Source organism: Condylura cristata, unplaced genomic scaffold (genome assembly GCF_000260355.1).
Source record: "Condylura cristata isolate star-nosed mole 26May11 unplaced genomic scaffold, ConCri1.0 scaffold00005, whole genome shotgun sequence".
Lineage (NCBI taxonomy): Eukaryota > Metazoa > Chordata > Mammalia > Eulipotyphla > Talpidae > Condylura > Condylura cristata.
The window spans coordinates 46,075,481-46,093,524 of record NW_004567106.1 but is presented as its reverse complement, the minus strand read 5'-3'; the positions used below and the strand labels follow the sequence as shown (position 1 = coordinate 46,093,524).

Genomic DNA, 18,044 nt, shown 5'->3' with positions numbered 1-18,044 from the left:
AGGGAAGCAGTGGGTGAAGCAGGCGAGGTCTGCTGAGCCATGTGGGTTAGCTCCCTGGCAGGGGATTGAACCTGTGTTGCTCTGGCTTAAATAGCTTTGTAGTGCTAATACTAAACCTCTGTGCCACCTGGAGAGGCCCCGGTTTCCTATTTTTTTAATAGAAGAAATCAGTGACTTAAGAGATGATTTTTGCAAAATAATTTTAGTTTTTGCTGACTTGTCAGATGAATTTTTGTTTTGTTTTTCTATTCCCTTACATCAGCTCTTTCACCCATCTACCTAGTCCCTGGTTACTCCTATCCCGCCCCCCCCCCCCAGGTATATTAAACCTCTCAGGGTACCCATATCTAATTGTTTACTTTTCATATAACACTCAAGGGCTATTAAGATTGCAAATCTCTGCTGTGTGTTTTGCTGTTGGGCCTGATAATCTCTTATTGTATATTAATTTGACTTCATAGACTTTTATTTCTATTTTTTTCTCATTCTTTGAAGTACAGTAATTTTTCTTTTTTAAAGATTTATTTATTTATGCATACAGAACTGGGGTACAGAGGGTTAAGAGGATTCACCAGAGAAATAGTGGGGAGCAGAACAGGCAGATCGATGAAATAGAGTGTTGAGGGGAGCAGCCAGCGAGACAGGAGAAGTCTGCCTCACCGTGTGGTTCACCTCTGGGGCCAGGGATCGAACCGGCACTGAAGCGTCTGCCCCTAGCTTGCAGTGCTGAGCTTTAACCCACTGTGCCATCAGGGAGGCCCAACAGTAATTTTTCTAAGGACTACAAAGACCAATAAAATCAAGTGATTTCTTTTATCTCTATGACAAATATTCCCAAAGGACATGTTAATTGAAGGTTAGTTGTTATCAAAACTGAAAACAGTTGTGGGGATGATTCAAAGCATAAGAAATCTTGTGATTCCTCTTATGTCCTTAACATTGATTGCTCAAGATCTTAGTAAATTTGAAAAATTTTGGAAAAAAGGAAGATAAACACCTTTCATTACAGAGGGACTTTGTGAGATTTATTGTTATGCTGAAAAATTGCATTCTGCTCTCAAGATAGGAAATATATATATCCCAAATTAACTCTATTATGGAAACCTAGAGACCATTTGCAGGGCTAGTGTGCTTTGGTACTTTTTTGGAGCTATTATCCTGACAATTTCTATTAAATTTAGAATGGTATAACAGTTCAAAAATTTAGACATGTCTTTGAGTTAACTTGTTACTTTGGCACATGGTTTGTTGGTAGATGCACAATAAAGAGTTTAAATCACCAACATTTATCCAGGAAGTAGAATGTCAGTTTCATAATATTATGTACATTTTGTATTTACCACAGTATGTTTGCCATTTTGTCTTCTAGCTTATGTTAGAGTACTTACAATTTTGCTTTCTTTATTTCATTTTGTGTATTCTAAGACATTTTGTTTGTATCTATAACTTTTATAAAATGAATTAAGCATACATTTAACTTAAGGGAAGTACCCTCACTCAAGTGAAATAAAGTTATTTTTTAATACCTGTTTAGATTTACAGTAGCCCTAGGAAAGGAATTGAAATTTTTGGCAAGTTATTTCTTGTGTAAATTTTAATCTTCCCTTTTTCCACATTAATTCAGGTGATACCAGTTAGGTACACTAGGTGGCAGTGTGTCCTACCAGTTGCAGATGGAATAAGCAATCAGCTCTTAGTAATTAAATGGTGGCACAAGGATTAAAGACACAGCGCTATCACGAGCCAATGTGGCATGATTCGATCCCTGGCCAGGGAGCTGACCCACAAGGCACAGCTTAGCAGACCTCTTCTGTTTCACCTACTGCTCCCCTCAGCAGTGTATTTCAGTAGATCTACCTGTTCTACTCCCACACTCTGTCTTTGAGAATCCTTTCACACGTCCATACCTCTGGCCTACACCCCAGTTCTTATGCATAAATAAGTCAATATTTTAAAAATAGTAGTAAATCCCAGAAACCTTTTTTCTTTAATTGCACCAGTTCCTGGGCCCAACCTTGAGTCATTACTTTTTATAATTAATTGGCTAAATAGTTGAATATACTTTATTCTGTGATTAAAAGTAAGTAATTTATAAAGGTTTGGAAGGACATTACTGTGGTATTTAATTAAATTAAATGTTTTTAAATTATCATCATCATCATTGATTAGTTAGTATTTATTTAATCCTTATTGGAGCCTTGTAAAGCCCTTAACATGTGTTTTTCCAGTTCAAGAAACTTGTACATTTTAGGTGTTACTATTTTTATTTTATAGTTGAAAATATTGGGGCTCTAAGAGGTTAATGATTTGTCTCAGGTGACACCATTTGAAGTAGCAACGCTAACCAGGTCTGTGATTCAGGATATCTTACAGTTACTATACTGTCAGTGCTGGTAAAAATGTAAGTAAGGATTTTTTTCTTTTAGGTGCCATATTAGCATTCATGTTGGGATTGTTTCATATGTCCTTGGATCAGTGTGAGGAACTTTATCGAAAAATAGGATCAGATGTATTTACCCAAAATATCATTGTTGGAACAGTCAAAATGAGTTGGAGCCATGCATTTTATGATAGTCAAACATGGGAAAATATTCTGAAGTAAGTTTTATTTTGTTTAAAATATCCAGATTATATGGGTAATATGCATATATTGTACTTGAAAATGAAGACAAATATGAAGAAAATATTAAACCCACTAATTAGAGTTAGTAACCGCTAGTATTTTGGTGAGTAATACTGTAGTCATATTTACTCATTTATAAAATCAAGATTTTATAATGAAATAACAAGTGTGTACTTTGTTTAAAACGTGAATGTAACATGCTCTCAAGAATTCCATCCCAATTTTGCTGACAGATATCTATTAAAATTTAAAGTGAAAAGACCTTAGAAGAATAAAATTGTATTATGTAGAAGAAATGTGCATCAGGTTGGATAAGACAAGTCTTGTCCATCTTACAAAGTGTTTTATATTAATATTTATAAGAGATTATGAAAGGTGGATCATCATCTAATTTGTAAATACCTTTATGTGAAATTCACTAGTATTCTGATTGAGAAACGAGTGTTTGAAAAAATTGTTATTAGAAAAATGTCTTTTCATATTGAGACAAATTGGTAAAAACCACAGCCTTTATTTTCAATGTAGAGGAAAATACAGAATTTGTAATCTGGAAAAAGTCTGCATTGGAATACAATTCCTATATGTTTGAATAGTCAAAGTTGTTGCCCAGTGGCAATTTCTATAATGTTGCAGTAATTCACATACCAAAACAAATGATAGAAAAAAGCATGTTTAGGTTGGGAGGCAACATTGCCTTTGTATTGTTAAAACAAATTTAAAGTCTCAGTGTGTACTGATTTGATTTGCAGGTTGCTTATGCTTCTCTAGGCTTATTAATCAACACAGCTCCTTTATCCTGCCAGGAGGACTCTGAAAACCACAGATTGATTCTGTTTCTGTAAATGTTCTGACTCTGAATGCGTTGGCTGGCCACCTTTTGCTGTCCTTCTTCATCTATAGCCTGAGTTGCTGTCCCCAGTATTGATGACCACCCCCATAGAATTCTAGATACTTAATAGTTTTGATCAGAGGTTAATAAAAAGCTATGTAATTGTTTTATGCATTAACTGAATTATAAGTCTCCCAGGGGTAGTCTTATATTTTTGGTCCCTCTTGTCCCATTACTATTTGCCTAAATAGATCTGTAAAAAAAAAAAAAAGTCTGTGTTCCCCAATTATTAGGAGAGAAAATCATCATGACACAGTTTCTTTATTCTTTAATAAAGGGATAGAATGGGATCCTCACTAATGATTGAAACAGCAAGAAATCCCACATGCCCTAAGGTAAGTTCAAAGTCTCTTAAATATAACAGACTTGAAGATCAGGGGAAAGCATTTACTATGAAACTCTTTTAATAGATGATATCTCCTATATATTGAATCATTTTCAATGTCCACTAAAGTATAAAAAATGTTGGAGAATATGACAGGCTGAAGATAAGGGCTTAAAGTTAAGGAAGAAGACAACACATAAAATACCTGTACACAGGATACCCAAAAGAGCCTCCCTGGTGGCTTAAGGGTTTAAGTCTCAGCACTATGAAGCTATCCTCAGCCACTGCAGCACAAGGTTGATCACCAGCCAAGGGAAGTGACTCTCATGGTGCAGCAGACTTCTCCCGTCTTGCCCACTGCTCCCCTCAGTAGTGTATTTCAGTGGATCTGTCTGTTCTGCTCCCCACTCTGTCTCTGGTGAATCCTCTTAACTCCCAACACCTCTGTATTGTACCTCAGTTCTTGTGTGCATAGATAAAATAAATCTTTAATTTTTTTTTGTTTTTCAGTGGGAAAAAATCTTTTTTAGATTATGTGTATATGTTTTTTTTTTTAAGATTTATTTATTTGTGCATACAGAACTGGGGTACAGGCCAGAGGCTCAGCGGCGGCGAGAGGCTTCACCAGAGACAGAGTGGGGAGCAGAACAGGCAGATCGACGAAGTACACTGCTGAGGGGAGCAGCGGGCCGTCAGGAGAGGTCTGCCACGCCATGTGGTCACCTCCAGGGCTGGCGGGGATCGAACTCATGCGGAAATGGCTTTAGCTTCTCAGTGCAGTGCTTTAACCCACTGCACCACCAGGGAGGGCCAGTGTATATGTCATTTTTAATGAAGTACCATTGTTTTATATCCTTGTTAAGTTTTTTGACAATACAATGTTGTGGTCATCGTAACTCTGCCACTTAGTTCTCTCTCATAGTCCATCTTTTCAACCTTCCTCTCCTGGATGCCTCAGATTTTTGGCCAGCTTTCAAGGATTGGTTTTAAAGTTTGTCTTTTCTGACCCTTTGTTTAGCCTTAGATTTTTGGGCAGCTTTCAAGGATTGGTTTTAAAGTTTGTCTTTTCTGACCCTTTGTTTAGCCTCTCTATATTACACATAAGTGAAACTATCTAGTATTTATAGAAAAAATTACTTCATCATAAGGGTTTAACCAGATGTGATGATTTCAAAAAAAGTATGGCAAGTCTTCCCCAAAAATTTTAGAAGAAAGTTTTATGTACCTCTTCAATATGTATTATTGTACCCTTGGAATCCCAGCTTTAAACATGTTGTCAGTAGGCTATGTCTCAGTGTGACTTTTCTTTTTACTTACTGTGTTTGAAAACCAGTGATTTGAGTATTGTTATATATATTCTTTATTAAAAGTCATTATATGATTAAGGAAAAAGATTTATGAATCTAGGAGTTCTAAGCAGCATAGATTTATTTGTTCTCAATTAACAGGCTATACCAGTGAAAAATCAAGTACCGTTTCCTCTGTTGTTTTCACTCTTACTTAGACTTATTTTCCCTGTTCTTTAAATTTTAATTTCATGTTCACTGTGTCACGCTGTGCTAGGCACTTTAGATGCATCAGTGAGTAAATGCAGACTCAGAGTTTATAGTTCACTAGAGCAGAGACGCCTTCAAATAATCTCACAAATAAGATAGTGCTTCATTGAAATAAGTGCCATGAAGCAAATAAACAGTTCGCTGAAAGCATATCTTTCTGGGTCATGAGGTAAGGCTGATCTGCGGAAGTGATATTTGCAATTTCAGTGTGAAGGCTGCATAGGAACATTCCTGGCAATGGGAGCACCTGTGTAAGAGGTGTCACGGGGTTCCTAAAGATCAAGACCTAAAAGTCCAGGGTCTGAGGCAGCATGTGGAATGAGGCTGGGATGGTGGTGATCAGACTGTGGGGCTATGATAATGAGATGCCTCTCCCTCTTTTGAAGAGGCCCCTGAGGATGCACTCTGTTACTCTTGTTTGTTCTTCTGTATCTTCAAGGGCTTGTTTGTTTGTTTTCACACAGTGGGAATTGCCAACATAAATAAAAGATTAGAGTGAGCGTAGGGGAACCTCCCAGCCAACTCAGAAAGTAATTTGCTCATATAAATGGAGAGCACTCACGTTTCTTAATTCAGCCTGCCTGTGTGCCAATTAATAGACCCTCTGGGTCTTACTGTCTGGCCAGCTGTTATCCACAGTGCCCTCACACAGCACTTGGACTCCTCCCAAGAACTTGGGGTGTGATCTTGATTTCTAAAATAGCAAAGCAGAAGGCCCCTAGCAGGGTTTGGTGTAGGACCCTAATAACTTTGACCTTGTTGATACCTTTCAGTCTCTTAAGTTTATGTTGCAGATCATTGACTAATATATAAACTTAACAAATACCAATTAAAAAAATCCAAAACCTGGGTGATGAACAATAGATTTTTGATAAGGAATCACCCAAGTATCAGTAATTAACTATATTCAGAAAGTCTTAAGAGTTTGTGTACTGTTAGAATTTCAGTAACTAAATTTATAGTACTTTCAAAGAACACAAAAACAAAGACTAATTTTTAAATGATATAACAAAAATAATTGCTTGTTTTTTTTTTTTAAGATTTATTTATTTATTCATGCAGAACAGGCCAGAGATGCAGAGGGTGAGAGGATTCACCAGAGACAGAGCAGGAAGCAGAACAGGCAGATCCATGAAGTACACTGCTGAGGGGAGCAGCGGGCGGGTCAGGAGAGGTCTGGTGCACCATGTGGTCACCTCCGGGGCAGGCGGGAATCGAACTCATGCTGAAGCGGCTTTAGCTTCTTAGTGCTGTGCTTTAACCTGCTGCGCCACCAGGGAGGGCCAATTAATTATTCATCTTTAAGTCATTTTTATTCATTGTATCAATTATTATATAAAGGTCTGCAAATTTTGTCTTTTTGAATGTCTTAATCAAAGTCAGTATCTTTTGTTTTCTTTTAATAAATTTCTTAAAATTGTCTCATCTTTAGGTCTGTTTTCCCATAAAGAATTACGTATTTTAAAAGGTTTGTTTTCCTTTGCTTAACATTAAGGTTATGTTAATACATTTATGAGTAGAATTGTATACTGTTCATCCGTACAACTAAATAATAATTTTTAAAGGTCCCAAATTTTGCTGCTTATAATGCATATTATTCACTTTTTAATTCCCCAGGTAGCTGCTGTAAGTACTGTAGTTAACAGAGGGATAACTCCAAAAGCTTTTGTGTTCAGAAACTATGGTCATTTTCCTGGAATCAGCTCTCACTATTCGGGAAGCTGTCAGTATAAAATGTGGCAGGCCATTCGGGCCTCGTCTGCGGCTCCAGGCTATTTTGCAGAGTATGCCTTGGGAAATGATCTTCATCAAGTAAGTTCATTGTATGCCTTATATTTTTAAATTTTATGTGATCAAAAAAATCAGCACTTACTAAATGTCACTGAATTTACAGAGGGATCAAACAAAACTTTCTTCTTCATACTTCCATGTAGCAAAGGATGGGTAGCAGAAGATATTTTTATTTGTTTTTCTTAACAAACTGACAAGCATATTTTAGGAAAGAATTTTTGTGTGTTTTTTAAATATGTGATTTCTGTCCAATTTCATTTTATTTTTGGAGAAATGAGCAAATATATATGATCTTCCACATGTGATAAACATTAAAAATGAAACTGTCTCAAAATGCAGAATCCCATCTGTTCAAAAGTTAATTAAGAATATTAATTGCATATCAACTGTATGATTTTAATTTTCATGCGTTGATTATAATAACTAAAACATTTTCATCAACTTTTTTCTCATTTTATATAGTAACTTAGATATATTTTAAAATGTGGTCAGCTATCTTGCTTATCTCAGCTGTCTGTAGAAGTAATCTTTATAGTTAAGAGATGAAAATAAAGTTCTTGTTGCCTTTGGAGTCAATTCAAACTGTTTCTTACTTTGTCATATCAGTCATTGTTGAATTATGTAAGGCACTTCCCCTTCTCTTCTTTCTTCCACCCCCTCAGGACAGAGGTGTTAGTCCTTGAGTTTCTTTCTAATACTGATTTCTAGACTTAATGGTCAAAATAAAATTTTTACTTAATATGAGGCTTGCTGTTTTTACCAACAGTTTCTCCATAGTTTTACACTCCTCTCACCATGTGATAAATGGGGAAATCACTTAAACAATGTATTTAAAATATAATTGAGATTTATAACTGTAAACTTTAAGATAGTTGTCATGCTATACAATTGTACTTTTGCCAAATATTAGGGAAAATCTCAAATAAATTACCAAACTTGATGACCAAATATTCTGAGAATTAAAAAAAAAGGTATTTCATTTACTATTTAAGAATTCCCTGGTGGCACAAGAGGTTAAGTCTCAGCACTATGAATCTGTCCACAGCCACTGCAGCATGAGTTCAATTCTGGCCAGGGAGGTGACCCACATGGTGCAGCAGGCCTGTCCTATCTTGCCTGCTGCCCCCTTCAGTGATCTGCCTGTTCTGCTCCACACTCTGTATGGTGAATTCTACCCTATATCTCTGGCCTATAACCCAGGTCTTGTTATGAATAAATAAAATCTTTTTTTAAAAAAGATAAATAACAAATTAATGTAAATTTAGTGCTTCTTCTTCAGTTAGACTAGTGATACTTGTTTTCATGCTTAGCCATTTTCACATTGATGACCATGATCTTTGAACTTGTGTTGAGGTATACTCTAAGACAGCTTACTTGTATGAATTTTACATAAAGAATATATTGAGATATCAGTGACTTGATGCCAGAAAGACTGGCATATCATCTAATTTGATATGAATATTCAGATGTAATCTGGAGTCTTAAGCAAACCCTATATAAATATATGTTTTCCTTATTGCATGTTCTTTTCCAATATTGAAGAAGAATTAGGAATTTTTTTTCTCAAAAGACGCCTTGAAAGACTGATAAGAATATTTCAAACTATGAATGATCTTGATTGCTTGAACAAAGAAAATGTTCAAGCAAAATTCCTTTCCAAACCTTCAGAAGTTTCTAAGAAGTTTAAAACTAAAATGCGGTACTAATTATCTAAGTTATTTGAATAATTATATTCACTTATTTCCAGTCTGGTTTCTAAAGTCCCTTTTAACTGTCACATCTGACATATGTTTTAATGTATGCTACTTCATATCCTTCTTGGAGTCAGGTAGAGTATAAATTATAGATTAATATTCTACTTGAGCAGCTATTTAAAGTAGTACTATAATTAAGAAATGAGTAGGTAGATGGATAGATTTCATTTGTCTTTGATTATAAAGAGTAGAATATTATTATAGTATTTACCAGATTTATTACCTGTCCTAGAAAATTACAAGTTGAAAGGATTATTTTCAGTAGCTTTTGAAGTGTTACTTCTCTCTACCCTGCTTCTCTACTCCCTACTTCCACTACTCATGTAGCATTATGTTCATCTTGAGGTGGTACTTTTGTGTTTTACAGAAAATTATCCCTTCTCTCTCCTTACTGGCTTTATTGATATATAATTAATAGGTAACAACTGCTTGTATTTGATCTATACTGTTTGATGAGTTTGGACATATACATATCCCTTTTCATGCAACTTTTCCCATCTCTACATCCAAAATTAAATCATTCATGCTTTGGCTTTAGAGATACTGATAAACTAATTTGCACTGACGGTTTTGATAACTGATTACATATATTATTTCCTTTAAGCCTTATTTACATTTTAAAAGGTTATGCTCAGAATTCAGAATACATTAACCTAAAAGGAATTATGATGTTTCATATAAATGTTCCATATTGTGTTTTTAGTAGAAAGCACCTGCCAAATTATGCCTGTGTTAGGCCACAATTAGTAATTTTCATAATAACAGGGCAAAAATGTGATGAGTGTTACTAAGTGCCATGCATCGTGTTAGTCCTGAAAAATACAAAGGCTTTGAGAATCTGTTTCTTGGATTGTACCCTCCAAAAGCTCAAATTAGAAGAATATGAACATAGTTATAGAGATGACTTAATCCATTTTAATAAAAATGTGCAGAAGGAGTCATAAAGAAGATGTGACTTAAAATATCACAGTTGGCTTTGTGAAAGGTTTCATCTGAGTTGATGTGTAAAGTACTAATAGGAAACTAGGAAACAGGATGGTGGGGGATAGGTAGTGACTGCCCAACGGTTACAAAGTTTTTGTTTGGAGTGATGAAAACATTTTGGGACCAGATAGTGGTGATGGTTATAAAACATTCTGCAGGTAATTAGTATTAACAATGGTTAAAAGAACCAATTTTAAGTTATGTATCTTCTACCATATAAAAATCTAAAATGTTAAAACCCTAAAATCAGAAGAAGCTGAGATTAGATGATTAAGAGGCATCCAGCATTTTCTGGGTTGTGATTTAAATTGATTAAATGTACATTAAAAGCAATTAAAAAAACTATCTGAATTTTAGGGCATTGAAGTGGCATTTTGTGTCCTGAAGCTCGTATACAATTCTATGTGTGCTTCAAAGAGATTGTGATTTTTTTGGTCAATTCGTTTTCAAGACTACGTATCTCAGTAACTACCAGTGTGCGCATGAACACTACTTACATGATAAGTAAATAACTGTACCCAAACACCTATATGGTGGAAGGCTCAGGAAACACCAGGGTCATGGTGTTAGCCCAGTGACTTGCTGATGGGGCAGGCTGATAGGAGTGAACTAACCATAAACATAGCTTACAGAGAAGATAACAGAAATCTTAGTTTCTGTACTTTTATTGACAGAAAATGATAATGTTTCATGAACAGTCATTTACTAAACATAGCTATTAAAACTGTTGGAAACCTGGCAGCTTTTTGTTTGGTGAGGATTTTGCAATAGTTCTTGCTCTGTAATGTTTGTGTCTTTCTACACGTAATCTTTCCTGATCCATATTTATAGGTTTTTGTAATAATGAGGAAGTGTTTCATCTAAAATTATTAGAAGTTATACATACTGTAACTCAAGAATTTAGGATAAGCATAGTTTCATGAAAGAGAGAACCTTTTGCTGAATTAGAAATAAAGATGTTATCTCAATTTTGGGATGGGTATTGTTCTAATGTCTTCTTCTAGGAAAATATTGAAAGGACTAAATCTGATTATTGGTACCTGCATTTTAGGAATCAAGTACATTTCTACAGAGTTGAATAATATAAAATACCTTGCCAATTTATGACATTTCAGTAAATATAAAGATTACCAATATTAAAAATAATTCCTTTCAACTGGTAGAGAACAAACTGATGTATCTGAATAATAGACTATTACCCGGCAACAACAAAAAGGAATGAATTAAGAATTGCTGACAGTACAGTTACATGGATGATCTCAGAAGCATTATTCTAGACTCTAAGGCTCAGTACTATATGAGTCCATTTATTTTGAGAAAAAGAGCTGAAGTGTGACTTTGGGGAATAGATGAAAGGATAGATTTTACAGCTAAGAAGATTGAGGAACTGAAGAGTCCAAGGTTTTGTAAAGATGGGAAGTCACTTGGGTAATATAAGAAATTTTGATGCTTTTTTTTTACATGGGATTGAAAACTGCAAATAATTCAGAAATAGCTACACTCTAGGATTAGATGATGACCAATTCTGTGTAGCTTCAAATGCAAAATTTAACAGGTTAAAAATTACAAGATTTGATCTTATTAGAAAGAATAATTTCCTAGCAGCTTACAATTTTTCAAAATGGAATGGATGTATTAATACCAAGTGAGGTTTACCGCAGGAATGCATGACTGATTTATATTTTTATTCTATTACATTTTGTAGTCCTCCCTGAGCAGGTTTTACCTTTCTTGCCTTTTGAATTCCAACAAATATGTTGGTTATTGATAGATGCTTATAAAGTTTGCCTTTCTTGTCAAGGTTAGAGCTGTACTATAATGACTATGATATCTTGAAATTATGTTGTTATTAATTTTTTTAATTAGTTGAATTTATTTGCTATATTTGAATTGTGGAAGAACTCATTCTGATTGTTTGGTAGAATCACAATACTTTTGTTAGGTCTTAATAGAACCCATATAAACCACTAAACAGGAGTAATATATCTTTAAAAAGTAACTTACTTCATGTCTGTAGTCAAATAAATTATGCAAAGTAATCCAAAAGAAGTTCGAAGAAGTTTTATAGCAAGAAAGGAATTTTTTATTTTTACAAGAAAGGAATTTTTTTTAAGATAGGAAAATTTAATAACAAACTTGCTCCTGAGGGAGGCCAGTAGTTTTCACTTTTTTTTTTTTTTTTTGCAGTTCTGGTATATAAAGTCAGTCACTGTAAAGGAGTCTCTTGTTTTTAAATAATTTGTGGTTCAGTTCATTGCATAATTCTATTTTCCCTGTGAGCAAATTCAAGTGTAAAATACAATTTTTGCCCCCCCCCTTTTTTTTTTTTTCATCTTTAAGAGTTCTGAACTATACTTGCTTGACTTAACATTTTGCAGGATGGAGGTTTGCTTCTGAATAACCCCTCAGCGTTAGCAATGCATGAATGTAAATGTCTCTGGCCAGATGTCCCCTTGGAGTGCATTGTGTCCCTGGGTACTGGGCGCTACGAGAGTGATGTGAGGAACAACGTGACCTATACAAGCTTAAAAACCAAGCTGTCAAATGTCATCAATAGTGCTACAGACACAGAAGGTATGTCTGCTTGCTTCCTACCTTGAAGCACTTTAACTGCTAGAATTTATTTCAGCCTGTAGAGTTTTTGGTAGAGTGTGTTGTATTCGTTTTTGCAGGCTCAGCAGGGAGCAGCACAGGGAAACAACTCTTCTTCCATTGTTTCCCTTTTTGCCTCATCCATTTCTTTTAGTGAACTTGGAAGAGAGCCTATTCTCTGGAGCTAGATGATGAAGTGTCCAAAGCATGTTAAGATGCATGTCCCCTCCTAACTTAAGAAACAGAGAAAAGTAAAAAAGTTGTTAAAATAATAATCATGCTTACAATAGGAAAAGTAAGAGTATGGGCCCTCCCTGGTGGTGCAGTGGGTAAGGTGCAAGTTCGATCCCTGACCTCAGAGGTGATCCACATGGCGCAGCAGACCTCTCCTGACCCACCAGCTGCTTCCCTCAGCAGTGTACACTTCATCAGTCTGCCTGTTCTGCTCCCCACTCTGTCCTGGTAAATCCTCTCACTGCCCCTGCACCTCTGGCTTGTACCCCAGTTCTGTATGCATAAATAAATAAATAAATACATACATCTTAAAAAAAAGAAAAGTTAAGAGTATACTTTTGTAATGTGGACACAGACTGGAGTTCTAATAGTCCTTGCTTCTACTCCTGTTCCCTTACAGTCTAGTCTTCATGTGAAGGCCTAGGTGATGCTTTTAAAGATAAATAAAAATAAGTCATATCATTTCCCTGCCAGCTTTCACAATTTAAACAAAATTCAGAGGCCACATTCACTGAAATCACTGGGCCCTGCAAGACCAAGCCTTTGACTGTGTCTCTTCTCCTCTGCCAGAATGTGCCACTGTGCAAAGGGTGCTCAGCTGCACTTTAAATCTTATTGCTCTACATGCTCGGAACCTTAGAGGCTCGGGGCTCTGTGGTCACTACACTCTCAGGAAGGCCTACCCCAGCTACATGATTCATCCCTTACTTCAGGTCTCTGCTCAGGTGTCACTTCCTCAGAGTGACCTTTTTCTAACTACTTTCCCACCCCCTCACCGTCTCACTCTAGTCCTTTATCCTGCTTCCCGCCTTCGCACCTTAAAGCATTTATCTCATTGCCTTGTAAAAGTACTCATTGGTCTGTTCCGCAAGAACATAAGGCAGGTGCTTATCCAGTTGACTGATGACCCCAGTGCCTGGGGTCACCGAGGATTTGTTGAATTTCTATTTTTGACCTTGAGGTATAGGTCTCTGTATTTTACCCACCATTTCCATGTTTTATGTGAAATCTTATTAATAAACTTCTGAAAGGAATTATTCCCACTTAACAACTTGCTGCTGAATTTAGTTCTACTATATCATCATGTTGTTGAATGAGTCATTAGCATATGTGAAACTCCTTGTTGAGGACTTAAATCTATTGAATGATAATTCAAGAAAAGTTGATATAGTGGCTTTTTCACTATCTGAAAGTTTGTTATCAGATAAATAAAATATTCTTAAATAAAATATTCCATCTGTCAAGGAAAAGATTAATCAACCATTCTCATAATAGTTAAGTTTATCTACTACAAACCATATGATGGCACTCACTTGAAATTTTTAAGAAGCACGCAATGCCCTTATCGTGTGCGTGCACACTATTTAATGAAGAGCTAGTAATGAAATATTTGCACTCACTAATACTAGATGGCTCTTGAGCTACAAAGACAGTAGTTTTGTTTGGTTTAATTTAATATAGCATAAATTGCTAAGTAAATAGTGAGTGGTTGTAGATGATTACCACTGTGAGTTAGGAAGAGGCATGGGAAAACTAGATTGTTACAGACAATATACAAAATGTAAATTAGACTTGATGTAGTTCCTTTTTTTTTTTAAAGATTTATTTATTTATGCATATAGAATTGGGGTATAAGCCAGAGGTGCAAGAGTGGTGAGAGGATTCACCAGAGACAGAATGGGGAGTAGAATAGGTACACTGCTGAGGGGAGCAGTGGGCGGGTCAGGATAGGTCTGCCGAGCCATGTGGGTCACCTGATGGGCTGGGGATTGAACTTATGCTGAAGTAGCTTTAGCTTCCTATTGCTGTGCTTTAACCCGCTATGCCACCAGGGAGGGCCCTTGATACAGTTCTTAAAGCACACATAGGGTTTGCACATTTGGAAAGATCAAGACTTCCATTTCTAACTATGATAGGAAAATAGGAATCATCTATCTCTTATCACCCTAAACAATTAGAATGCAAAACAATGGTATGTAGTGTATTGCTAGCATGTCTTTCTGTGTTGACAATCCTAAGACTCTAAAAATAAGCTATTAGAACTAATAAGTGAATCTAGCAAGTTGTGTACAGGGTCAATAACACCAGTATATTTTCCATACAGTTGGAAATTGAAATTGAATATATACAAGTATAGATATAAGAACAGTAAAAGCTTTGATATATGGACACATTTTTAAGGGCCTAACTAAATCAATGGATAGTTATACCATTGTAGATGGTTTCTATATTGTTAAAGTATAGTAATATGGATTACTATATATGATTACTGTAAAACATATGATTACTATAAAACACCAAATTATTTTTTTCTGGGGTAGACAACAGGATTTGGAATACCCTAACAGATTTTTAAAAGTAATCAACTCGGAGAACTTACACTCTGACTTCAAGATAGTAGAACTACAGAACACAAGGACCGTAGTATTTGTATAAGATAGAAATCTGAATCAGAGGTACTTAATAAGAGTACAGAAATTGAGCCATACATGTAAATTTGAAGTATTTTTTTCCTTTTTGATTCTGCTTCAGGCTTCTTTGTACAAACAACACAGGAAAACACTATTCAATGAGAAGAGGATAGTCTTTTCAATAGGTGGTAATGGGTAATTAGATATCTATATTCATAAAAATTGAACTTTGATCCTTCATACATAAATAAAAATTAACTTGCGTTGGATTGTAGACCTAAATATAAGTGCTAAATCTATAAAATTTCTGCAGAAAATCTTGATGACTTAAAGTAAAGAGGATTCAAAATAACATGAACCAAAAAAGAAAAAAAGAGATAAATTAGACTTCAAAAATTATAAATTTTGCCCTTCAAATGGTAATTTTATTAAAATGAGAAGATAGACTAAAGAAAGAGGGAAAAAATGATCAGAACCATCTATCAGGTCCAAAATAGAGAAGTCTTACATAACAAATAATAAAAAAGAGAATAAGTAATTCAGTCAGAAAAATGGGCAAATTTTGACCATTGAGGAATGCAGGTGATGATCAGGGCAAGTTCTGCACTGGCAAAAGCAGCTCTTGCCTGCCTATGACTATGTGGGTGCCTCTTTCTCCTTTTCCTAATGAACCTGCCCTTCTAAAAATATTTAAAAAAAAATTACAGGTGACTGATAAGCACATGAAAGGCTATTCTATTCATTAATCATTTTGGAATTGCAAATAAAATGCAACTGTATACATCCTCCCTAAGGGTTAATACCAATACCAAGTTTTGGCAAATATGTGGAGAAGTGGGAGCTCTGCTGTATCAATGCTAATGGATACAGCCATTTGGAAACCAGAATAGTAGTAGTAGTACTTTAAAAGATAATCATATGTTTTTATCATCTAACCAAGCATTTTAATCCTCAGGTTGTTTATTGAAGGGCAAGGAAATCAGATATCTATAAAAACACTTACTGTGTAAAATATTTAGTGCAGAATTATCCCTAGTAGCTGAGACCTGGGGAGAACAGGTTGTGGTGTAACTGTACAATGGAATAGCACTCAGTGACAGAGAGGGACTGTTGATATGTTCTGTAACATGGATGAATCTCAAGCATTTTGCTAAATGTAAAAAACTAGACATAAAGATGCGCTATATACTTAGGGTTTTGTTTCCATGGAATTCTAGAAAAGGCAAAGAGTAAAGGGAGACCAATTATAAAAGATGTGTGAAGGAGCTTTTTGGAATGGTAGAAATGCTCTGTCATGATTGTTGTAGTTATACATATATGTACTTTTATAAAAAACCCATCTCATTACTTGGGGAGATGAATTTTGTCATTATAATTATGGATTCCTATTCCTATTAATTAGCTGGAGTGATGAAAGAAGCTGAGTTTTGCAATTTTCCCTAAAAGAAGAAATTTTTAAATAAAGATCAAATTAGATCATTGCCAAATAACTCAGTTTTCTCCCACCCTAACTTGTTTATTTTTTTCTTTATCTTAACAGAAGTCCATGTAATGCTTGATAGTCTGTTACCTCCAGACACCTATTTTAGATTCAATCCTGTAATGTGTGAAAACATACCTCTAGATGAAAATCGAAATGAAAAGTTGGATCAACTGCAGTTGGAAGGTATGAAGTACATAGAAAGAAATGAAGAAAAAATGACAAAGCTTGCAAAAATATTAAGTCAAGAAAAAACAACTCTGCAAAAATTTAATGATTGGATAAAACTGAAAACAGATATGTATGAAGGTCTTCCATTCTTTTCAAAATTGTGATGAGTGCATACATATTGTCTTAAGTGAAGTCCTGTTTATAAACGCCACCAAATTAAATAACGAATTGTGGGGTTCCACATGATTAATTGTGAAATACTTGAGAATTCTGGAAAAGACAGTGCTTGGACCAGCTTGCACATCACAAAAAAAGGTATCCTGGATTACAAAATTCTTATGGGAATTGGGTTTTAATGACTAGGCTTTAGGAATCTTGTTGTGCTAGTTGGTTTTAGTAGATATTGGTGTTATATTGTTTGATGTTTGAAAATTTATTAATATATGTGCCAAACAAGACCTGAAAACTATCACATTATGCTTTGTATTTTTGCTTTATTCGTCATAATCATGTTGAAATTACTTGCTCATTGATTATTTTATGAAAATCCACCAGTGGAAAAGCTAATTTGTTTTCAGATTTACATCACTGAATTTTTTCACTAACTATATCCAAATGTTACCTTTTACTGCAATATCAGATACAGAAAAGTGTGATTTTCTCTGTCAAAGAACTTTTACATTTAAAGTATGGAAGAACCAGATAGAGTTTTCTGTTCAAAATTTGCTTATTTCAGCACTGTTGGATTGAAAAGACCAGGTGAATTTCCAACCACATGTTCCTCCTGAAATTTCAAAATAATGTTGTATGTTAACTTTTTAGCTCTAGCTCATTCACTGTTATAAAACTATTTGAATTTACTGTGAAAATGCCCTATCATTAACAAAAATAAACTATTGAAATAATCTATTGTTAAAAACTAATGTGATTTTTAAATTATTTATTGCTCACAATAATGTAGTTCCTCATCTTGTCGACAGTGCTTTAAAAAATATATATATTGTTTAACCGTTTTAATTCCTATAACTACTAGTTTTCACAGATGCTAATAACATTTACAACAACCTGAATCATTCTGTATGCCAATGAAACTCATCTCTTTTGTGTTATATATTTGCCATTTATACAATTACTATGGTTAGATTTAGCAAGGAAAATGAAAAAAAGTTAAGTGACCTAAGATTTGTACATATAAACTAAAGCTTTGCAACACTGATGAATAGAAGGCATGAGG

General features: G+C 34.9%; 1 protein-coding gene across 5 annotated transcripts in view; it reads left to right on the top strand.

The window, feature by feature from the left end:
* PNPLA8 (patatin-like phospholipase domain containing 8) overlaps positions 1–17,717 on the top strand; it is a 54,446-nt gene extending 36,729 nt beyond the window's left edge. For 4 of the 5 annotated variants that reach the window (XM_012720942.1, XM_012720941.1, XM_012720939.1 and 1 more), the window contains 5 exons: positions 2,427–2,598; positions 3,790–3,847; positions 7,011–7,205; positions 12,301–12,496; positions 16,700–17,717. In XM_012720942.1, coding sequence (XP_012576396.1) covers positions 2,427–2,598; positions 3,790–3,847; positions 7,011–7,205; positions 12,301–12,496; positions 16,700–16,974 — 896 coding nt within the window. In that variant the 3' untranslated portion in view covers positions 16,975–17,717. The remainder of the gene's footprint in view (positions 1–2,426; positions 2,599–3,789; positions 3,848–7,010; positions 7,206–12,300; positions 12,497–16,699) is intronic. The other variant, XM_004676945.2, reaches the window with a different exon arrangement.
* Positions 17,718–18,044: the final 327 nt, after the last annotated feature.